The following is a 25,072-nucleotide window of genomic DNA, read 5'->3' as shown; positions in this document are numbered from 1 at the left end:
GGACAACGAATATGAGTAATTAGGTTAGAGCGGCTAAGTAAAGCCATTAGGTATTGTGGGAGATGAAGCCCGATACACAGAACTTTAGGAATAAGGACATCACAAATCTGAATCATATAAAATGGAGGAGGGAGTTAATCCACCCTGATTTTTGCTTGGTCTCCCATTATCACTAACTACAATGATGTTACCAACCCTGGTTTCCTCTTTACAGAGAACAGCAGCTAAATTTAACTGGCAGAGCTCCAGCTTTGTTTTTTATCTATCAGTTAACGTTTTCTCCTTTCTAATAGCCACAAAGTCCTCACTTGTCTTCAAAGACAACTCTTATGCTTGTTTTGCCTGAAGAGACAAAAAAATCCAGAGCCCAGCAAAGCAGGCACCTGTATATACCTAAATCAGTACTAAACTCAGCCACAGCATACTGATCTGAAAGTGAAGAACTAAGCAAGTTAAAAGCTGTGCAGGCTAGCCAGCTCAGCAGATAATGCAGCATGTGGCACACAAAGTGCCAGGCTTTAGTATTCTTATTTCTGACAGTGTCCAGACAGAGATGTTCTCATATTCTTTATCTCCTCTCATAAACTCAGAACTTGGTCACAGTGTAACCCTTCAGTCTCCAAAAAGGCAATTCATATTGCAAGCTGTAGTAAATAACCTAAGCTGTACCTACCACCACAGGCAACAGTAACTCTGTTGATAACTCTGTCCAGAGAAAAGAGTTAATGTCTACATTTTTCAGTGTTAGTTACAGAAATCTCTCCATTCTTTCTGGACACCTTATCCAGGCTGCAGACCAACCGTGCCATGGACACAGAGACATCAAAGTGCTGCAGTGCTGGGCCAGGTCAGGTCTTGCCTGGTTTGTTAGCTCAGACAAAACCCTGCCCGAACATTGCAGCACAGCTGCCAGGTCAGAACAGTTCCAGGAGCCATTTCACTGCTCTAGCATGGCACAGAGCCTGAACTAATAAACCTCACCAGACCCGAGCTGGCAGTGTGCAAGGCCAGCTCCTGATACCGCACCACATCCCTGCTACTAGTGCCACTTATAACCTGCTAAATCAGATTTAAGAGGGTCTCCCTTGCAATAAGCCTGCATGAAATAAACCTGTATGAAGTAACTCTTTCGAAACAATGCTTTATTATGCTATGAAGCACATGATGCAGCAGAGGATCTAACATCAAAGGACTGTAGTATTTTAACAAAATAGTTGACAAACTATTAAGTTCTGCTGCTGCAAAGTCACCAAGTTAAAACCATGAGCTTTCCTTTCACACCTGGGAATGAGCTTCTTATCACAACCTAAGATCTAGAAACAGGAACGTGCCAAATCCATCCACCAAGAGAGTCCTATTTTCAATAATTCCCTTTTTACAGCTTTACAGTAAAATAGTGTTTGAGCCTACTGATGGTAATCAGCTTCTCCTTTACAAATTCCTTTTATTTTGTTCAGAATCATTAAAGCTCATGTGTTAGTTATCTAAGGCCTCTTATTACAGCTTGACTTTTATCTGATTCCAGATACTGGTCAATGATACATTCATGTACTTTTAATCAAAGATTTATTTAAACCAAGCCATGTAAAAAGAGATCAAAACATGTTTTTAAAAGGTTTGGCTTAATTTAATATGAGCTAATTTGAATAGTTTTCTAATGTAACAACTATCATCGTCAGATGCTAAATATATGCAATTTACAAAACAGACAGTAACTGCTTCAAGGAGTTCATAAGCAGTGTAACTTACTAGACTGAAAAATCAGAAGGCACTATTTTACTGTCAGAAAGAAATCAGAACTTATAGGTTCTTCAATTAATTTACTTCATTTTCATTTCTATATACACTTTCTTTCTCCTTTTTTCCCTTTGAGAGGGGAAGGAGCATAGACATCCATTACTTAATGACACACATAATAGCAAAAAAAAACACAGCTCATCAGGAATTATGCCATGTTCCCATAAACAGAATAAAAGGCACAATATGCTTGCAAAGTACTTTGCTTTAAGTTATTTCAACCTATGACAGAGTTACAGAACCACATATACCCATACTTCTTCTATTCCTCTTTTTAGGAATATAAATTGTGTCAATGACAATATAAAATGTGTCATTTAATCTTTAACCTTCTTCATTTACTTTCTTTGAAACACTTCATATTAGTATGATTTACTATACTGCTAATAGTTTAAACAATGAGATTTTAGGGTGCAGCTTTTCAGTTCACTAAGCAATTCATAATCTATTATTAAAATCTGGAATCCAGCATAATACCAAAAAGCCTTGGTCATACATTTCAATCACGAAGTAAAACATGGCAACCAGCTTAAAGTGGAAATGCTACTTGCAGCTGTACAGAAGAGCTTGCCCACCTGAAGTTACAGGAAGCATAGACAGAATCACAGAATAGTTAGGGTTGGAAAGGACCTTAAGATCATCCAGTTCCAACCCCCGGCCATGGGTAGGGACACCTCACACTAAAACATGCCACTCAAAGCTTCATTCAACCCGGCCTTGAACTGCCAGGGATGGAGCATTCACAACTTCCCTGGGCAACCCATTCCAGTGCCTCATCACCCTCACAGTAAAGAACTTCTTCCTTATATCCAACCCAAACTTCCCTTGTTTAAGTTTTAACCTTTTACCCCTTGTCCTGTCACTACAGTCCCTAATGAACAGTCCCTCCCCAGTATCCCTATAGCCCCCCTTCAGATACTGGAAGGGTGCTATGAGATCTCCAAGCAGCCTTCTCTTCTCCACGCAGCTTTCTTCTTAGACAAGCTAAATGTTGCTGAAACCAAAAAGGAGCCAGGATACCAACAGATCTTAAGCCTTTAAGGAGTCTAAAATTAGATTTTGTGTTTAAATTGAACAGTGTTATTTTTTTACGAGATTTGCCTGTTTATGCATAGCTGCTTACATTTTGCAGCAAGCGCTTCCAGGGGTTAGCTCAGAATCTCTGAAACAATCCAGTTCAAAAACTAAGCAGCTTCTCTTAGTACTTCATAAAAAACTGTACTGACGAGAGGAGGTGCCCATCAGAACACAAGGGATCGTGATAAAAGTTCAACCACTAGAAAGGTCAAACTGTTTGAATGAAGTTTACAAGAATTAAGCAAAAGTTTTACATAAACTAGATGCAAGAACCACCTCAAGCCCCAGTTTCCGTTCTCTCATTACCTTTACTGGAGCGGAAAAGCAGCCTTTTTTACAAACCTTAGTGCAACTGCTAAACTTGATGCATGCATGAATAAACTACTTCATTGCGTTTTCTTCATAATTCAAACATTAAAATAATCAGAAAAGGACATTTTCTCCTTGTACAAACTGCATTACTCGGATCAGCTCCTTCTTGCATTGTTTTACACACATTGTTTCACCTCCTGAAAGCGTAACAAAGACATACTATCCTTCTAAAGGATTTAAGGGCATCAACATTATGAATATACTTTATAACACACTATAACGGATTCAAGTAGATGTTAATGATTTCTAGATCTGCTATCACTCACCACCTTGCTATTAACAAAAGTAATTTCAATGTTATTTTATAGCAATAAAATATTGATAATGCTTTCAAATAGAAGCATTAACATCTCTGGACTGATCTCTGAGCACAGATACACCTAGATATCCTCTAAACTACAAAGGAAGCAGCATTAAAACTAAAATGTGAAGATGAAAGAGGAGAAATTACTGGATTACAGAGTAGGAAGTAAAAAGAAGTAACTAATACTCGTAGAAAGCTATTATGAAGGTGAGAGTTTAAAATTAATGGGAAAATCTACACATGAGGTTATAGCAATGATTTGGACAAAGGTCTGTACAAAAAAAAGATACACTTAATTAAAAACCATATAAATCTAAACTTACTGATTTGAGGAGCTGGTAAGATCCGTGCAGCTCGAACTGGACCATGGCGGACAGAAAAGAGTTCTTGAGCTTCACCACTGATCTGCAAAATACATGCACTGTGACCATACAACCTAAAAAAAGTATATATACCTATAAATATATATAAACATATATACTTAGTACGTAAGAAAGTAGGTAGAAAGACATTACACAACAGGTAGGTAACAAAATAAGCTGGCTTTCTAACCAACCAGCCACAATTTCTGTAAATGAGAATATGCATTACAGGTCTTGGATTTCAACACAATCACAGCACCAAAGATGCCTGCCTCTAACAACATGTGCCTCAGACTGTGTGAATGCGATTCGAGCACTGTCTACTCTTAATGACTACACGTTTTAAAAGAAACAAGACTTGAAGTTGACTGCTGAGTAAAATTCACAAGAATTCAAGGAATCAGAAAGACAAGCATTTATTTTGCGTAGCACATGATCCTAAGCGCAACGCGAACTAACCAATGATCCTGAGTGGCAAACATTGGTGGCAAAGATGAGAGAATCTGATATAGTGGTATGCTCCCTATCCTCTAGGTGTAAAAATTAGGTTTAAAAATGGAGGCAGGGAGGGTTAAACTAATTAGGTTTGTCACTAATGGCAGTCTTGAAAAGATTAAACCAGAAGTTAAGAAGAATTTCCAGACTTCCTGTAAATGGTCAGTCAGAATGCATTTTCATAACCGCCTCTAACGGAACCGATATGGAATGTCAAACTTGGAAAACAGCAAACATTATGAAGATAATTTCCAAATAAGTAACAACTTAAAACAGATGTAATGAGACTAAGATCACAGCCAAATGTTGGCATAAAGTTTTGCCAAACAAGCAGTTTACAATATCAGAAGAGAATGCAATTTGGAATAAGGCTCTTATGAATCAATAAACTAAATGCAAGTTAACTTTTTCAAGCGTCGTTTTATGGTTGCTCCCATTTCTTTCTGCACTTCAGCTAACACACTCAAAATGTTAAAATCCTACTACTGTTTGACCAAAAAAACCTTAAGTGCAGTGCTTCTGACTTTGTTCTTACTTCCAATCTTAACCCAAGCCTCCTTATTTACTATCACTGCTTTAGATAACATGGGCAGAATGAAACATACCCCACTGAAGCACAAGTCTTTGATAGGATTACTCTGAAAACACTTTACTACAGAGGTAGCCCATCCTTCTGTACACCGTAAACAAACACAGAATGCAGTAAACTACTGAGTTTCCATATTCCGCATGGAGTAACAGTCAAACTACACAAATACAGGGAAACAACATTGTTAGCCATTCCAGAGTTGCTGACAGCTAGCAGTTCCACACTGGTATGAACCAAGATTACTGTTAATGATGTGCTCAGAATTATTCCTGACAGACACAACATTTTTAAACCATAATCAATATCAGAATTAATCCCTAAGTCTGCCCTGCTCTTAGTTTATTAGGCGGATGTTCCCATCACAGCAGATTCTCCTCTTCCAGCTAGCAGCATCATCGGAGCAACATACAACACTGGAGTACTTCAGCTTTTGCAAAACAATTTTCATCCTCCCTCAGGGACAGCCAGAGGCCTCTGCTCTGAAGAGCGTGCTGACCAGATTCTATCCCAGACAAAAGAAGGATGATCAGAAATCAACTCAGTAAAGGTCTGCTGATTGTAACTGATGGTGCATTTGGAGTGCAGTGTGGAAAAAAAAAAAACCACATGGACAAAAACACCTGCATGCAGAAAAGACAGCTTGGAAAAAAGTAGAGCCCAGCTAAGCAGAAAGTGAAAGAAATTAGACACACAAACAAAGAGATGAAAAAAAGATTAAGGCTGCAGCATGTTTTCTATCCATCAAAGCACACCAGCTCTATGAAAAAGGAATGGAGGAAATGAAGAAGAAATAAAAATATAAGGCTTTGGAACTATTGTTATTGGCAATTAAATAATTTTTCCCCCAAATCATGAAAATGCTGCTTCACATGTGTGCACACCTCAAGGGCTATGAAAGAAAACAAGAGGAAAAAGAACTAGCATAACAAAAGTATGGAAGAAGTGATTCACATAAAATAATCCAACCCAATTCAGTCACCGCCTTCTACTTTTTAACTATGCCAGCACGTCAGCTCTAACTCCCATCTACTTCCAATAAAGTTGCAGTCCCAAACCTAAGATACACTGAGAAGTCCAAACCTTCTTAACTTACTTTCTGCTATTAAATATACTGAACTCCAGAAAGCACATTTATTTAGTGTGTGATGCCAAGACCTGGTAAAGCCTGAAGTTGAGATTTTCAAAGAGAAGCCTAAAACATACAAATCCAGATGACATTTACTGGTACTGCAGCACCTAACATGAAAATCCCAGCCCAGCTCTTTTCATGCATAAAATGCTTTACTTTTTAATAATTATAATTAGTTATCTGAGAGGTAACTATTTTATCATTTTATACTGGGGGAAAGTATAGAAAGAAACGTTAAATGGACTAACCAAAGCCAGAGGACCTAACGGTGACAAAGACTATAGGTGGTCAGCTCTTGTTTTGAGACCACTGTAATGTCCAATACTGCAGTGTAAGAGGTCCTTTCCTCAGTCTCTGTAGGATCTTGTTTTTTCCAGGAAAGGGAAAACTTTTTAGAACTAAGAAATAAGCAAGAAAAGATTCAGATAACGTCAGCCATCTGCAGAGCTCAGTTACTTTGCAGTTGCTGGTTCCTGGGAGACAAAAAAAGAGCTAATCTTAAGATACAACTCCACGGCAGAGAAAATACAAGATGCCACCCAACCATTAACAGAAACAAGAAATCATAGAAGGCATTGGGCATTGTTGTATGCCATGAATTAATAACAGCTTGGTTGTTCCTCTGGTTTGCTTGGCATTGAAAAAAATGCAGTAGAGCTTTAGAGTTCAAGATTTTCTTTGACTTGTAATTAACTTTTTCAAAAACACTACTACCACTGGAAACTTCTGCTATTTGCAGTCTTATAAAATTCTGAATTAACTGTGGTTAATGCTAATGCCCTTCATTTATCAATATACAACATAAAACTTTATTGCCATTGCTGAGGCCACATGTATCAATTTTGACTGAAAGCACCATCTTCTGGGTAGAAAGATTATATAGCCTGATCTTTCTGCCAGTTCAAGCCTTATCTCACTCCTGAGACAGCCAACATAGAGAGCCAATCTTTTCTGTGAATGGGACACTTATTCCACTAGGAACTAAACTGGGACAAGGAACTACATTTAAGAGAAGCCCAGCCCCACCGCTAAATGGCTAACAACTTTGTCACTGCCAGCTTGGGTGAGATGTGGGCTGGCAAGTAGAAGTAAAAGGCTCCACATCCCATTACCAGTCCCCTGAGCTACACCGTCTCATAAGCATAGACAAAATATAAATAGACTTCATGAATTGAAAACAGAGCTCTAAATTCTTCAAAAAGCACCTGTGAAGAAACTAGGCTGTGGCTGCCATTTTGGATTTGATCCAGGGAAGTAGCAAGTCCCAGTGGCAGCTTTCAAAGCTCTTAGAAGTTTTTCTTTCCCATTTCAAAAGCCAAGAATATTTCCAAACAGGTTTCAAGAATTGAATATTAAGCTATAAAAGCAGCTTCAGGTACTCGTTCTATGAAAGAGTGAATCCAAAATGACGGGTCCAAGCTGGTCTGATAGAATATTTCAGCTTTCCCAGTGCCTCGTATCAAACCACAAGCCCCAGACCTACATGGAAGGCTGCAAGCAAAGAACACACTGATTCAGAAACCCAGCCCCCAGTGAAGTCTTCATCACTTTCTTCCACTAGTGACAGATTGAAAATGAAGAAGAGCTCTCTCCTCCACTCAGATGACTTGAGCTACTGCTTAGAATATGACAGAGCAGAAATCTGGAGCGCTGGTTAATTTTTGATGACAGAGCTTTATTGTTTGGAGCATACCAGTTTGCACCCACAAAAAATAACGAACAAAGGCAGTTTTGTTCACACTAAGGATAACTAATAGTTTCCAACCATAGAAAATGGTTTTCACATGGGGGAAAAGAAAAAGACAGAATTCAAACATACACCAAACTGAAGCAAAATTGAGCTCAAAACTCAATGCTTGAACTCTCATGCAGCTGTATGAATAGAAACTGCTTTTATATTAGAAAGCTGTCACAGAGCACTGGGAAGATATCAGGAGGTAGGTTGTCATAATAACCTGATTTATGTTTTAAATATGATATAGATATCATGATATGATGTTATGATAATAAGCAACTGACAGATCCTGCCACAAAGTACTGTGTGATATAATTGTATTGGGTTAAAGATTACTACCAGTCTCTTGCTACTAAGAAAAGAAGGAAGGACTGTAAGTAAAGGGCCAAATTTTATCACTTTAGTTTAGAAATTCTAACAGTCTGCTTTTTCATTAAAAAACAGTTCTAATTGTCTAGAGATTATAAGAATATAAATGCTAAAAGAATGTTCCAGTCCACTCTAGTGACTGAATTAAGTATGAAACTGCACCTAGCACCTAAAATTATGACAGCGCTAAGTGAATTTAAAAATCACTGACAGCTTAGAAATGGTTTTGGTTACAGTTTCCTCAACATTCTCACTCTGCCATACATTTAGAGGAGTTTTAGCATGACCAGGCTGCAGGCTCCCTACAAAATTCTGATTTGGGGGACAGTTCGGCATTGGTTTTAATCATTTCTACACAAAGACAAGAATGACACAGAGAATGCTGGAAGGAGGTAGAATACAGGTACTAACACCCCTCATGAGTCTTCGGCTTAGCTTTGACCCCATCCAAGGGGAGCTACATGAAACGCTGTTTGGACTCTTCTGACACATCTCACCACAGCCTTTTGCAGAGTGTGGCACGTGCTTTTTTTGCAACTGGTGGGTATGATATGAGTAAAATTAAATTAATAAATAAATGCAACAAGCTCCCAACAGTTCTGCAGCCACTTAATGAGCGTAAAACCAGCACATTTCTTACACACCACCAGCATCTTCCATGTAAAAAACCCAAAGCCTCAGAAAATTATTTGCATAGATGTTTTGTAAAGTCCATGGGCATTTTTCAGTTACTAGGTTAGGTCATTACTATGTTCTTGCAAGTGGCTAACACAAGCATTAACAGCGGCACCCTCCATCAGGAGGAGGTCTGGATTGCAGCTTACTCTGTGTAACTGAGTAGTCCTTTTCCCAGCACTAAAATGAAAAAGAGTTACAAAGGAGAAAGAACTACAAAGACAACCACACCGAAAAACCCCAGCAGACAGGGCTTTTGATGAATAGCTGAGAAAACAAAATGGAACTGGCATGTCTGTCTTGCCATATACATCCATCTATACATCCACATACACACACCATCTGCTGTACAACTGCAGTTTTAACAACTTAGGAAGTATTACTGACAGCAGCATTTAAAGAAACTTAAGGTCTGGCAGTGGAGAAATGGCAGCGTGTGATGCCATCCTCGCCCACTGAGTCCTCTGCATTCCAGAGGCCTCCACGAGGAAGCTACCTTCCATATGGGCTGACGCATCGCATCAGTCTGTGGCAATTTCATTTTACCTCAGCCTTTAAGTATTTCTGTGGTAAGTAGACATCTGCACTTGTTATTAAAAGTTCTCTTTGGTAGTTCCTACTTTATTCAATGCAAACTTGATTGTTCTTTTTTAATTGTAATACAAAACATTAAATTAAGATGATTTTTCTACTTCTGAAACTTCCAGCATACAACAAAACAAAGAATTATCTGCCACAAAACCAGCCAACATGCATTTCCCTCAACAGGAACATCTAGAACAGATACTTGGAAACCACATTAGGCAGAAACCAGTTCCAATTGTATTTGAAACATGAAACTGGGAGCAAGGGAAAAACAAATTCCAAATAAAACACAGAACTACACTGCACAATTATCAAATAGGAACTTCCAGCCATACTTTTGTATATTCCCAGCTTTCTCCCCACTTAGCGAGGCATATTTTAAGAACACTTCCAACTTTCCCACCCCCATTTCAAAACAAAGATCAAAGAAAAGCCATTTGGATGGACACCTTCCGCTTCTTATGCAATACAGATTTAGACGCTGCACTTCAAAACCCCAGCACCCAGCAGTCCAAACATTATTCCAGTCCTTTGAAGCAGCCCTAACGGTATCTTCCATTTGCAAGTAACACTTCTGTAGTCAAAGATCTTACTCCAAGGAGATGTTAATGTGAAACCACTCAGACTGCAAAGAGACACACACTCCTGGAGGCAGACTGCAAAGGTGTTTAGAAGTCAATGTAACACCATTACGGAGAGTGTCAGCTTAGAAGCTGTCATAAACACTTCATAATCACTCAGACACAAACTGGACTGCCTGCAATGCATTACTTTATTAAGTGCTGAACAGAGGTTCAATTGTACGAATAAAAAGCACAATGCTAGAGATAATAACCTTATTGAGTGGGTTTTCACATAAATGTCAAATTGTTGCTTTTTCAGATTAAAAGGTTTTTAACCTAGAGAGATGTGGGTTTTTTTTAGTCTTAACTGGAATAATGGTGCTTAATTACAAGCTTAATATGCAGCAAGATCAAGAAGAACAGTCTGCATAATACCAAAGGACACAAAAAAGTGTTACCAAACAAACTCCAAAAATTAAGTCAGTACATAATTGCCAGGTTTTATTTTACTCAGACTAAGTCAGAAAGAAAAAAAAAAAGAGACAGAAAAATAACAACATGAAAAAAAAATCCCAAACCAAGTTATGTCCCCCCCCAAGTTTTTGGATATTTAAATCCTGCTCTGAAAAGATACTTCAAATTGATGTTAAAGACGATTCTGAGAAACTATGCAGGCTAAACTTACTAACAAAGAAGCCATCCCAACACTGAAATTATACTAACACATATAACTTGCCAGATCAAAGCTGCACCTCTCTGGATGTGGCCTCAGAATTTTGCAGAATATACAAATGAAAGGCTGAAAATGTGATGTAATATCTCTACAGCTGACATTGTTAAAATGGATGGTAAAATATCCCCACATTTGGCATTTTTTATCATTTCACTCGACTTCCCCCCCCATTATTAAAAATACCTCTGCAAAAAAAATGAAGCACACTAAGAGAAAGTGCCTTGCAATTTCTTGTCTTATTTTTCTTCAAGTATTCAATGCTATCACAAGCTGGGAATTATGACAAAGTGAAACGTACTGAGGGTTAATAAAAGACAACCTGGCTGTACTGTCCTATTGAAAAAGGACGTAACATCAAGTATTCTGTGCCTTAACTTGTGGCTAATTCAAATACAAGAAGGAAAGAAAAAAGAAAGAAAAAAGCCCTCCTACAAACCCAAACAGTTCCTTCCCTCTAGGAACATGTATAAGCTACCTTGTACTACCTGGCTCACAGTATCAGTAAGCACACATAAGCTAGGAAAAACAAAGTAGTTTAATTCATTGTTTGTTAGTCATCTCCACCACATAATTTCATGTTTGCTGCACCGTACCATGGAGTACAAGCTTAAATGCAGACAGTTAATGCAGAACAGGTTACACCGAGGTAATCTGTTCATGTACCAAAGAACTGAAGCTCTCTTTTATTCTTGCTTTCTTTATACATGTAAGATCCCATCTGACACAGCATTTCTCAAGGGCATTGATACAGATAGCTCTGACAGAGACACTCTTTCATTTGGACACAGAAAGTCACTTACGAGGGACACACAGAACTCTCACCTAACCACAGAGCAAGGGCATGTTACATACACACAGAGGAAAAAAAAAAAAACTATCTATACACAGAGCTGCTCTTATCACAGCATGGCCAGGACAAGCCCCATGTCAGCACAATGCACTTCAGCACAATTCTTCAGAAAACACAGGTTCAATTGGATAAGAACATTTCAGCAGGATAAAGTAAGCCGGTTTACAAAAATTCTTTAGCTTAAGGCAATGTGACTACTCACAGTTATCTTAACTAATGGATCAATTTGGCCTGTAACCGCTGGTACTGCTGCAGTTGCATCGTCTCTCTTAGCTCAGTGTCTTAGTGACACCTAATGTTTGTTTTCTGTAATACACGTCCAAGAACAAAGCCTTCCTGAACCACTTGAACCCGATTTGTACACTCACACAAAACTGAGCAGCCTTCAAAATAGTGTGCAAAGCTAATCACATACTGGAAATCCATGCTTAGTATTCAGTGTCATTCAAAGCCCAGGGCAAAGGCCGATTTAAAAAGAAAACGATGAGTGAACAAGCGAGCTTTGCTGCCTCATACACGCTTCTGCTCTAAGGAGATAAATGATCCAAAGATATGCCTTGCTTCAGTAAAAATAAAGCCACCAAAGTTACAATTAGATATAGTTTCTCAGGACATACCATCAGATAAAATTTCCTATATTCTCGTTAAAATGTTCCTAAATTTTCATTAAAGCTCCTAAATTTTAGTACGATGTTACTAAATACTCACTCAATTTCTAAACCCTCCTTCAAATGCAAAAGCTCAACAGCTTGTGTCTTGTTCCTCATTTCCAGCTAACAACATGTGATCAAGAGGGGAAAAGCCAGTTCTCCCACACTCAGTGAAACTCCATTTAACTTTTGATGTACAAGTTCACATTATTTTCTATTACACTGAGCTACTGGTATATAAACATATCGTACATAGCTAACCAAAGAGTTATAAAAATATACACATTTCTTACAAAACCAAAGTATTCCACAAAGGGGAAGAGCTTCATCCTCTCTGCATTATTTTGAAGGACAAGGTGTTATAAGCAATTTTTAATTTTTTTTTTTAATTTTCTAACCTACTGTGTTCAACTTTTTAGTTTGGAGAAATTTGGGGGAAATCCCCCAAATTAAGACCATGTGCTCATAAACCACTCTGAAACACCAACTGCAGGTTCTGTGTATGACAGCATGAAATCGAACCCATATGCACGCACAGACTTCAGTAAAATTAAAATTGCAAATCATGTACATGACAAACGTGATTGTAAAATACTATTAATACTGTCACACTTGTGTTAAGGGGACAAACAAATTCTTTTCATACTTCTCCGCCCTTATTCCTTTCTGTAGCTTAAAACAACTTCTGTTCTTTCTGGGATACAAACTATTCCATGATGTCAAGAACTACTTTCATTTAGACTCTGAAAATTTACTTAACATAAATAATTTGTAGGAAGCCCTCAAATCTGAAGCTAAGTGAATTCAAGTGTTTGATCCATGCTCAGTATTAATCTTAAGATAAACATATTGCAAACAAACCATATGACACCAATGGTAAATGTTGGATCTTTCTACTTTGATAGGAAAAATTAGAAGTAAAATATTAAAGTAGCAGAACATCACAAACAAAAAAGCCTCTGGCACAGAACTCTGCACTTACAGGTATGCTCCAGACTTGCATTCCGTCACTGTATCCAATCATCAGCAGTAACGGTGGTTCATTCCCGGTGCTGTGTATTTCATGGAACTCCATATTCCTTGATATATCTAAATTGAGTGTAAATATCAAAGTCATTATTAGTAGGTTAGAATCAACTATGGCTGATGTCAGTTATGCTATTTTCTCAATGCATGTTTCTGGTGTCATTAAGTAAAAGCAAGCAAGATGGTTTCAAATAGTGTGCAGGAACAATACTGAAGTATATTCTTTTAGGCAAACACAACATTTGTTGAAGTTTCATAAAGAGGTTAAAAAGCACTACAATTTTAAATGGAAAAAAATATTCTGGATGACATTATGGGTTGTCTCTGAATACCCCAAAACCTTCTGTAATTCCTTCTCAAATGACTAATGGCAAACTTTTCAAATAGAGCACAATTTGCAAAAAACCAACAAAACAAACATGAACAAATACAGAAATTAGAAATTCATAGACTGGGCAAAACTACTTCTAGATACTCTAGAATTAATCTTTACATCAACCTTAACAAAAGAAGAAAATCCCGAGGAAGAAGAGTGCTAAAGGCCATAATCATCACCATCACAAATATTAAGCTTTTCCTGAGTAAAACTCTCTAAAGATACATTTTCAACCATGACAGAATGAACAGAAGCTCACTGCAAGCACATGAGCATGAAACAAAGAGAGGAAGTATTTAGGATGGTGAAAGAGGATATATTCAGGCCCAAACAGATTAGGCTGCATAGAAGTAAACTTAAACAGAATATGAAGGATTCTGAAGAACACTCTGAAGAGTTTTTGTTATACACTAGGAAAGAACCTGAAGAGGGAATGCCTGAGATTTTTTTAAAAACCAAACATATGAGGAAAACAAACCCACAATCAAACCTTAACCAGCCCAAAGCTGGACATAATGCCTTGTACAGGTCGACGAGTCTTTTCTAGTTCTAATAACCACGAATTTATGAACTGCCAGCCTCTGTGCCATTTCAACAGCTAGAAAACATGTAATCTTCCCTAATAACCCTTGGAAAGGTTGAAAATTCCCCATCACAGCTCTAGCTATGGTACTACTACTTCCTCTGAGACCAGAATGAGCCTTTACCATAGAGCTCTAGACAGGAAAATAAGATGGTAGATAAGAAACAGCAATTTGCTGGAAGACTTAAATCCAGCATTCTCCAGAAGGCAGGTCCCATAGTTCATCAGTTAATTCAAGAAGCAATTACCTGATAGCAGCATTCAACCACCTCCCATTCAGTCCCTAACTTCCTTATTCAGAACAAGCTAACTGGGACAGACAGGTAAAACAGCTCCCATCTTAAGTTGGGATCTACTTGATACTCTCAGCAGCAGCTTGTAGCAATCACCATTCTCTCTTAAAAAGGTTGGAGACCTGTTTTCTGCACAAAGTCTTTGCTGATGATTCATTAAGATACACTGGAAGTGATAAACAAGTTACATGTTAAGAATATTTAGTGGCTTTGCTCTATTATTTCCCTGAAAAATATCATGGAATCTGCTGCTCCCTTTACTCAACTGCTCTTCCTTTCTTGGTTACTCTAAAATCACACCACTGAAAATGTATCTGGGACCTGAACTGGTTTCACAGTTAGATAACGTGGCTTTTAAATCAATCAGTAGATTAAATAAATTCCATTCTATGCTTTGTTAGACTAAAATTGATTTTTTTTTTTTAATTTACCCCTCTTCCTAAGCACAAATTAATCTGAGTTAATGAAACCAGAAGATCTATATGTTCTATTTGGCTGATAACGGACAAAAGTGCAGCTATTCACCGAGAATTCAGTGTATCTAGAACAGTGAAATTAAACACTTAATTTTGAGTCAACAAAGCTTATTGATAAAGCTGACTGAAATTATTGTACATAGACCCAAGTACCACAAATATAACTGAGAGAAAATGAAGCCATACCATTTAAATCTGCATTTTCAAATCTGACCCAAATTATCTTCTCCTTTTCTTCTGCTGGTGGGGTTCCGCTGTAGGCCTGGACAAAAACCAAAAGGGTTGAAATAAGAAAGTTTAATATCTTTTTTTCTCCCTCTGTAGACCATAGAGAGAATCTAAGTTAAAAAAAGAAAAACAGAGATACGTGTATCTTATTGCCACCAGTACTGCTGGGAGGTTTTGCTTCAAAGCTGAATGGTTCTATGATCAACATAAACCATGCTAAATACAACTCAACAAGCGTAACATCACTTACTAATGTGGAAATGACAAGACATATGTAACAATAAGTCTTCTGGAGCAGGTTAGAAATGCCATGCAAGTTACAGCAATTTAGTCAAGCCAAAACACAGCAGCTCCTACAACCTTTAGCTGTAGTTGTTAGAAGTTGTCATGTGAGGCATTTTTACTTTCGAAATTCTCTTTAATTCACTTAAAAGCTTTGTAAGGAAGACTGAGAAAAGAAAGAGATGTTTACTACACAGTTTATATTTTATTGAGATGTTTTACTTATATTTGTGACATCTTTAATATAGCCATTTAAAAGAGAATAAACTGTAATTCCAGTAGAATAGATCCATGTCACAGTTCGGGTTGTACAGATTCCCATAAAAAGATGCCATACACAAAGAAACTTTGAAGGAGACTTGAAATGTTTCTAAATTGCAGGCTTTACAGTTCTCAGGAGAAGCTGTGGTAGTAAAAACGTGAGCTACAGTAGAAATACCACTGCTTCCAAATTAATTATAACAAAATACTGGGCAGTATTTTGGATTAAATATGAAAAGAGCTTGTATAATAACTTTATACATGCCAGAAAGGCAATAACATGAACTAAAAATACAAATTTAAAAAGTAAGTGTGGGTATTACTTTTCAAAACAAATCACATTCCATGCTTCCCAGGCAAACTGATTTGTAAAATAAAACACAGACTGTGTCTTCTAACTACAGATGGGAAAAACGGGGGCATGTGTGGAACGCAGCAAACTTTTAAATGAAAGTTTTGACTATTTTTAATTTTGACCATGAGTCCAAAATACATTTCACAAATGTGCATCAGTGAGGGGAATTTCTTTTAGATTACTACTGAGGAAATCCGTAAGTCACCAAGAACCAAGACAGTTTCCTGAAGCTACAATTAGCTGCAGCACTCCTCCACTACAGACTACAGCTTTCCCAAAGAGTAACAGAACAAAACTAGTTTCTCTCTGCTACCAGGAGGCCCATGGACAATAAGAAGTGACCAATCCAGTTTCATGCTGCTGCCGCCTGTGAAAACTATGACCCACAGCATCAGTGTTATTCTCTAGAGAGGAGGAGCCCAGAAATTAAAAATAAAACGAAATTAAATTGAACAAAGCAGAGTGAGGACTCCTGATTAGCAGGACTCATCACGCTGGGGAATGATGGGATCGCCAGAGCTCCACAGTTCCACAGAAGCCAGCACATTCCAAGACAAGTTAAGAAGACCAAAAAAAAGAGGGAGTAAAGGAGGCAAAGGAAACTTTCTCCTTTTCAGCCAATGATAAAAGCTGGGGTGACACAGGGTGCCTACCAAGTTTTTCCAACACCAACCCAGCCATTCACAGGTTTCCAACTACAACCCAGAAGAAAACATATTTGCAGGAGGCAGAGTAAGTATTACGTCCAGTCTCTCCCTCACCAGCTACTCTACCACCAAAACTACCACAGGAGAAGGCTGCAATCTTCTTCCTGCTATTTATAGTGCAATTCTTTAACTTTTATGTGGCTATGTTAATTATCACCCATCAGAGGAAGACCAATCTTCAGATAGTCAACACTTTCAAAAACTGGTCTCAAGATCCACGTTCAAAAACACTACAAGATCTGGCTTTGGTTTTTCAATATTCTGGTCCCCCTGACACACACTTCAACTGCTTTGTACACCAAAAAAAAACAGTCTGAAAGATCTTCACGTACCTGTGGCACAACATCTTGAAGAAACGTAACAACACTTTCCATGTACGACTGTTCCCTTGAAAACAGAAGGAGAATTTCAACTATCACTGAAACTCAAAGCGGTCACGAATACATAAGACATGTCAGCAGAGAAAACACGGATAATCTTTAGAGCAAAGGAAAAAGCATGCAATACAGTTACTTCACATACTGCCAAACACTCTGATAAACAGGGCCTGAAGCTGTGTAAAAAGCTAAGTGATACCTGTTTATGAAATAACCGCTTGGGGGGAATGTATAAAACACAAGAAGCAAGAAAGAAACCATGCTCTCCACATCAGAGAAGTACAGCAGGCATTTGGAAATTATTCTTCCTTATTTTTCTACTTGATTTGGCTATTACAACATGAAGACAAAGCCTTACGCCAATGGCTGAAGTTCTCCTTTCGGGGCAAGTAAACTTTAAGACCTCAGATGCATTATGTATAATGCTGAACTAAATGGTACCACTTGGGGACAGGAGATGGAGTAAAAACCTAACTAAGAATAGTAAGGAGAGGGATTTTCAGATAAGATTTTATAGCTTATTCCTTCTTGGAAGTTCATTAGCAGCAACGATTTAGAAGAGCATCTAGTGCAAGATACATTTGTTGTGATAGATTTAAACTAATGCTTTTATAAGCTTATCCGTACATAAGTGGTCAGTCTCTTGTGTAACTGCTGAGCAATATACAACCTGGGCTGACTCTATCAGACAGTGTCAGAACTATGCAACAAGTTTGTGCTTTCTGTGGTGAGCAATACTGAAACATGTTCACAACAAGAACTATCTTCATCAAGCCTTCAGGCAATTTAAAAAGCCCAAACTCTTTAGGCAAAGGCTGTGGCAGCCCCAAAATTGATTTTTCTTATCGGTAGTATTTTTTTCTGTGCTAACACAAGATTTGTCATAGAAAGAAATTAAAAACATAAACCAGGAAATCTCAAGTCTTGATGTCCAAAGGTACCTATGATTTCTTCATGCTCTCTGATACCGTGCTGTGCAATATTCTTTTAATAAAAATTGGTGTTTAGTATTTGAGAATGAAGTACTCTGTCCTATACACAGCAATAAAGAAGGTATTTCAAGTCAAAAGCTGCAACAGCTGGATCAGGTAAACTGGTTGATTCCTCTTCTAAAACAAAGTTTTATATTTTAGAAAGCTTAGTCTAACTCATGACAAAACTCAATTTTGTTCAAAAATCCAAGGATTACTGCACCAAAGTGTGTTTCACTGCTTTACACTAAGGCCTTATAAATGAGCTGTGGTTTCTAGTGCTGATTCTTCTTTGATTTATGTAGGTCACCAACACTGTCTTTGTACACCTTGAGAGCCCTTTATTACCCAGCAGTAACACTTGTCTATAGGTATGGTATTAAACAGCATTTGAAGTTCTCATGCAAATGCCTACCAGCAAGAGTCACACTGTCGTCATCCTTCACCTCAGGAAATAACTTTTTTGCTCCCCCCAAGTACATCTTGAAACCAAGCTGATGTTCAGGAAATGTTTTATTCAGTGTATGTACACTAAATCTCTCCTAAAGTTGAGAAACTTCCAGGAAAGTACATTTAAAGTGCTTCAAAATGACCAAAATAACAATAAAACCTACTAAAAAAAAAAGTGCATCCTCCCTTAGTAAGAATCTAGGAGCTTAAGATAACTGGTGGAATGCTGCTCCACATACAGAAGCTCTCATCAGAAAGACCGAAATTTCTGAGATAAAAAGATGCACCTCAAACACAAGCCACCATATTTAACAAACAAAAAGAACAGGTAATTTCATTCTTACAGTGGTTTTCTAGTACCATATCTTAAAGTGTATTTTGAAGAAAAGGTCATTACAAACAGAAATGCCTTTGTTGAGCAGTTCTGCAACAGTAAAAATAAAAGCTTACTGTACCACGTGGCTGTAAGACAAACCTCTAACACAACTTTCTGTGTTATGACAGTTGGTTTCTTGTGCTCCCTAGTAAAACTGAAGAGAATTTTGATTTCGAAATACACAGCCTTCTCCAGGGCAAACTAACAGCTGCTAAAACCGATGGTACAAGTGAACACTACAATATGGTGCCATTTTGCAGCAACAGCTCAGCAGTATAAACATCCCCAGGACAAAAGAAAAACTGCTACAAAGATCCTTAGACAGACAGAGACAAGACCATAAATCTTCTGGACTCTCCTACTACGCTCTTTTGCCATGAAAGTATTTTCATGTGAACACAACAAAAATAAAGGATGCCCAAGCAAAAACATGGTCTCCTATACACTCTGAGTGAAGTAGCTTCTTTCTTTGCTCTTGGGTTTGTTCTCATAAGTAAAAACACAAATAAAAACTAGAATCAACAATTCTGTTTACTGAAGGACTTTAATGAAAGGCTTGTGTGTTTTAATACATCCACCCCTGTGACAAGGTACGATTAGAACAGCAACAAAGGAAGATACTATGCATATTCCTCCTAACCTAAGGAAGAAGCTTGCGATCACTGACCTGCAGGAAGAGAGATGTTTGCACAGCAAGTAAAATTGTGTAAAAAACCCAAAACATTGCAATGTCTTCATTTTTAAAACGTACAACTTTGCAGGTTTTGGTGTATAAGTGAGAAGTATCCCATTTACAGAGACAGTTTGAGCTGCACAGTCCTGGGACACAGGAATGCAACATCAGTTTATTTTAGTGGAATATACTCAATACAATGAACCCACATGATCGACTCGCACCCTCACAGCTGTCTCAGAAAGAAAGTCCAGGCTAAGGCCTTCTTCTACCACTAAACAAAGCCAATTTCAAGCCAGGGCTACTCTTCTAGAAGGCGCTTACGTGACAGCTTGTGGACGAACCACCACTCCTCCAGTGCAGCGGCTGGGGCGGCGCGGGGACTCTGTCGCCATTGTGTCTTCACAGGTACCTGTAAGAAACACATTGCTTTTTAACAATGATTTGTAGCAGGATTGTTGATCACGCTGGTTCTTGACATACTCTTTGGGATGGTAAAAACCTCTAGAGGAAAGAGGTGGGGTGGGTTTACAGCTGCTTTACAGCGCTTTAAAACAAAAAAACAAAATGAATCCCAAGCAAATCGCTTCTTTTTGCAGTACCTCAATCACTACAGCTCCTGCAATGCACGTGAAAGCAAAACCAACATAGACCTGCGTGATGAAGGGGAAAGTTTTCCTCAAACTGCACATTAACAACAGCGGCACTGGTACTTGCTGATAATCAGCAGTTATCAGCACCACTATTCAAGACTAATAAGCTGTTGTGTTATAAAATAGTTATATAAAAATAATGCAAATCATAACTGCAGTCTGTTGTACTCTTGACAATGGGTTACATTGAAGCTAACATGAAAAGTGTGATGGAACACATTCTACTTCTTTTTCATGTCTGCTTTTTGTACCATCTTCAAGTTCTGCTTCACGCTTCTGTTCTCCATGTGAAAACTCTGCCTAACAGTTTTAAAGGCAAAAAACAGTTGAGAAGCATCACAGATCGCAGACACCTCTCCACCCACACTGTTATCCTGTCCTACTCCAAACGAAGAACCAGTACATGAAGTGAGAGAAATACGCTATCAGCACCAGTCCACCTTTGGGCACCTCTTTAAGTAAGGCACTTAGCCCCACAGAAATGAATAACACCACCTTCAGCAACACAACTGAAGCTTGACACACAAACCAAGCAACCCCAAGAAGACAAAACAGCGCGTAATATCCCTTCACACTGTACCTCAGCCCAGCCAGTGCCCCGGCCCGCCCCTCAGCCAGGACCGCTGCCACCTGCACAACAGCCCCGAGCACCGGCGAAGCTGCCGGGCCGAGGCGAGCCCTCCCGCGGGCGTGAGCCCCGGCCCCAGGACGCCGGCGGCCGGGAGGCCCCAGCCACCCTCAGCCGCCCGTTGTTGAGCAACTCCAAGAAGCAAAACACCCCAACCGGACCGGCCTCTACCCCGACCGCCGCCCCGTGAATCAGGCCGCGGCCATTCGGGCCGGCGCCGAGACCTGCCGGACGCTCCCCGCCCGCTGCCGGGGGCTCCCTCAGGGCCCGCGCTGCCCCCCCCCCCCCCCCCCGCCTCCTCCCCTCAGCGCCCCGGCCACTGCCCGGCCTCTCATCCCCGCGCTCCCCCTCCGAGCCGGCCGCAGAGCGCCCCTGGAGCGCGGCCCCGCCTCAGCGCTCCCGGCCCCGGGCTCAGCGCAAGGGGCGCGGGCCGCGCTCCCGCCCAGCGCGCCCTCACCTGCCGCCGCTGCCCTCCGCCCGGCGCCGCACTGACAGTGTTTGGGGTCCCCACGGGGAATGACACCCAGCGCACGGCGCGCGGATAGCCAATCAGACAGCCCCGAAGGCGGGCTGCTGCCGGCTGCCGGCCAATCCCCGGCTCCGCTCCCACAGCGGTGGGCGGGACGCAGAGGACACGGCGGCGGCTGCGCTCTAAGCTCGGCTGAGACGGCCAAAGGCGGCGGGCGCTACACACGCACCCGAGCCCGCCCCGCAGCTTTGTTTACATCCGGATCTCGCGAGAGCCTCCGCGCCGGTCCCGCGCACGTGGGCGGGGGCGGGGCCGCGGGCCGATGCGCAGTCACGCGCAGATTTGGCGGGGAAGGCCCCGCCCAGCGCGCGGTGTTTACCTCCCGCGCGCCGCCGTGCGCGGTGACGCAGCGGCGGGGCCTGTAGGGACGGGCCGAGGGGAATGGCTTGAACCTGCCCGCGGGGGGCTGAGATGAGCTCTTAGGCAGAAGCTCTTCCCTGTGAAGGGTGCCCAGAGAAGCTGTGGCTGCCCCATCCCTGGCAGTGTTCAAGGGCAGGTTGGACACAGGGGCTTGGAGCAAGCTGCTCCAGTGGAAGGGGTCCCTGGAACTGGATGAGCTCTAAGGTCCCCTCCAACCCGAACCATCCTGTAACCACGATCTATAGACAACAGAACAGCAAAGGCATACAGAGCCTTCGGAAAACTCTGTAAGAGTCTGGTGCAGTAAACACCTGAAGAAAAGTACAAAGATTAGTGTCTATAGAGCTATTGTACTGTCTACTCTTTTACATGGGTCTGAATCATGGGTCATCTACTGTCATCACCTGCTACTCATGCCATCCGGAGGGACCCTGACACGCTTGTGAGGTGGGCTGATGCCAACCTCATGGAGTTTAACCATGCCAAGTGCAAGGTCCTACACCTGGGTCGGGGCAATCCCAGGCACAGCCACAGGTTGGGCAGAGAAGAGATTCAGAGCAGCCCTGCAGAGAAGGACTTGGGGGTGTTGGTCGATGGGGAAATGAACATGAGCCAGCTTCAGTGTGCACTTGCAGCCCAGAAAGCAACCATATCCTGGGCTGCATCAAAAGCAGCGTGACCAGCAGGTCGAAGGAGGTGATCCTGCCCCTCTACTCTGCTCTTGTGAGACCTCACCTGGAGCATTGTGTGCAGTTCTGGTGTCCTCAATGTAAAAAGGACATGGAACTGTTGGAACAAGTCCAGAGGAGGCCACGAGGATGATCAGGGGACTGGAGCACCTCCTGTATGAAGATGGGCTGAGGAAGTTGGGGCTGTTCGGCCTGGAGAAGAGAAGCTGATGGAGACCTCAGAGCAGCTTCCAGTATCTGAAGGGGACCTTTAGGGATGCTGAGGAGGGACTCTTCATTAGGGACTGTAGTTACAGGACAAGGGGTAATGGGTTAAAACTTAAACAGGGGAAGTTTAGATTGGATATAAGGAAGAAATTATTTACTGTAAGGGTGCTGAGGCACTGGAATGGGTTGCCCAGGGAGGTTGTGAATGCTCCATCCCTGGCAGTGTTCAAGGCCAGGTTGGAGGAGGCCTTGGGTGATATGATTTAGTGTGAGGTGTCCCTGCCCATGGCAGGGGGTTGAAACTTGATGATCTTAAGGTGCTTTCCAACCCTATTCTATGACTCCTTGAACGCTTTCATCAGCGCTGCCTCCATACAATTCTAAACATCCATTGGACTGACTATGTGTCAAATGTTACTGTCCTCAAACAGGCAGGAGTCACCGGCATGGAGGCCACATTGCTGAAATTGCAGCTGCACTGGGCAGGGCATGTCTCTAGGATGAAGGATCACCGCCTCCCTAAGATCGTGTTTTACCGTGAACTTGCCACCGGTTGCCGCAAGAGAAGTGCCCCAAAGAGATGCAAGGACTCCCTGAAACACCACCTTAGCCTTGGCCATATTGACTACCCGCAGTGGTCCACCTTGGCCTCCAAGGGGGAGGCTTGGAGACACACCATACATAATGCCGCTGGCTCCTTTGAGAACTCGGGCAGAACTAGTCTCAAGGAGAAAAGACAACATAGAAAGAATCACGCCCCGCCTGTACCACCCAAGGAGACCTTTCACTGTGCTTTTTCCAGCCGGATTTGCCTACCTCACATTGGCCTTTTTAGTCATCAGCGCCCTTGTAGTAAGTGTGGGTAAAGCCCTTCCCAAATCTTCGTTTGCGAAGTCAAGCCATGAATGAATGATGTCTAAAATGAACACCTGAGGAGCATAGCATGGCACGCTGCTTCCCAGTGTGCCTGCTTTCAGAACACAGGAACTGCTACTCGCTCCTTTAGACTGAAGAAAACATGAAACAGGAAGAGAAGTCCCCACTGTTGTTGCCCCAGAGGAAAACAAACCCCAACAAACCAACCAACAACAGTGATTTTTATTTACGTATTACTTTTGGAGGCCATGCACTGCCAGCATCTCGATGATGGAGAACTGCACATGTTGGAGCTTCACTTCACAAGGATCAAGTAGAAAGCTGGTGTAACTCAGACTGGTTTTACTACAGGGACGCTGTAGGGTTTTGGTTTATTTAAAGGGGGGGGGGGGGTGGGGGTGGGAAACAACGTAGAATCATAGAATAGTAAGGGTTGGAAAGGACCTTAAGATGATCCAGTTCCAACCCCCGACACCTCACACTAAACCATGCCACCCAAGGCTCTGTCCAGCCTGGCCTTGAACACCACCAGGGATGGAGCATTCACTACAGAATCATAGAACAGTTAGGGTCGGAGGAGCCCAAGGCTAGAACTGTGGTGAGAAATGCAGGAGGATGAGGCACATGTTTAAGTGCAGCAGAACTTGATGGAGATTTGTATTTTGCTTCTACGTAGAGCAATAAACCTGGAAAATTTGCTATAGTCTTTTATGGACATCCTAAGCAGCAATACATGTACCTAATCACTGCATTATACTCACATCTTTATTGTGACCAGTCATCTTTAAAAGGTTGAATGTCATCAAACTGCAATCAGACAATACTGAGTTCATTGCAAAGACCACTGCAAGGTAAGCACATACAGCTGTCTTATCCCTGTGTGCTCCCCACGTTTATGGTGTATCATTTCAACATCACTTATAGCAAAACTTATATTGAGCTGTGAGGTACATCCCATAGACCAAGAATGAAATCCCTGAAGGATCTTACCTGCACAGACTGTTCCTCCCACCCTGCACGATGGTGCTGCGTTCACAGGATGGGTGAAAGAGAAATCCACATTTTCAGAAGGCTCATGCTTCCCCCTAGGATTTCTGTAACCATGGTAACACAGAGAGAGAGCAGCCCTGATTTCAACCCGTGTTTTATTGTTCCAGCAGTAAAGAATTAGATGCTATAAATAACCACCCATCAGCATAAAACACCGGCCTTTTACTTCCCCATTAGTAAAAATAATGCAGGTTATACATTGCTACAGTTAAACATTCCATATAAAGTGCCATGATCAACTCTGTAATAAAACTACGTGGGATGTCTTGTTTCATAAGCCACAGTGTGGAAGGGGAGAGAGTACTGGATTTTTAATAAATAGAAAATAACTACGAATGTGCTCCAGGCAACTTCAGCTTGA

At 40.9% G+C, this 25,072-nt stretch overlaps 1 protein-coding gene across 16 annotated transcripts in view; it reads right to left on the bottom strand.

The window, feature by feature from the left end:
• BCAS3 (BCAS3 microtubule associated cell migration factor) overlaps positions 1–21,600 on the bottom strand; it is a 361,344-nt gene extending 339,744 nt beyond the window's left edge. For 11 of the 16 annotated variants that reach the window (XM_062617117.1, XM_062617112.1, XM_062617115.1 and 8 more), the window contains exons 1-6: positions 21,458–21,576; positions 20,044–20,131; positions 17,205–17,259; positions 15,226–15,301; positions 13,268–13,374; positions 3,874–3,955 (exon numbers count right to left, since the gene is read on the bottom strand). In XM_062617117.1, the coding sequence (XP_062473101.1) occupies positions 3,874–3,955; positions 13,268–13,374; positions 15,226–15,301; positions 17,205–17,259; positions 20,044–20,114 (391 nt within the window). In that variant the 5' untranslated portion in view covers positions 20,115–20,131; positions 21,458–21,576. Of the gene's footprint in view, positions 1–3,873; positions 3,956–13,267; positions 13,375–15,225; positions 15,302–17,204; positions 17,260–20,043; positions 20,132–20,321; positions 20,346–21,457 lie in introns of those variants that run through there. The other 5 variants (XM_062617124.1, XM_062617125.1, XM_062617126.1 and 2 more) reach the window with 3 other exon arrangements.
• Positions 21,601–25,072: the final 3,472 nt, after the last annotated feature.

The sequence above is a fragment of the Pezoporus occidentalis genome, unplaced genomic scaffold (genome assembly GCF_034315485.1).
Source record: "Pezoporus occidentalis ecotype Australia unplaced genomic scaffold, CSIRO_AGI_Poc_V1 ctg192, whole genome shotgun sequence".
Lineage (NCBI taxonomy): Eukaryota > Metazoa > Chordata > Aves > Psittaciformes > Psittacidae > Pezoporus > Pezoporus occidentalis.
Note: the sequence above shows the minus strand (reverse complement) of the source record. Positions and strands in the feature narration are given on the sequence as shown.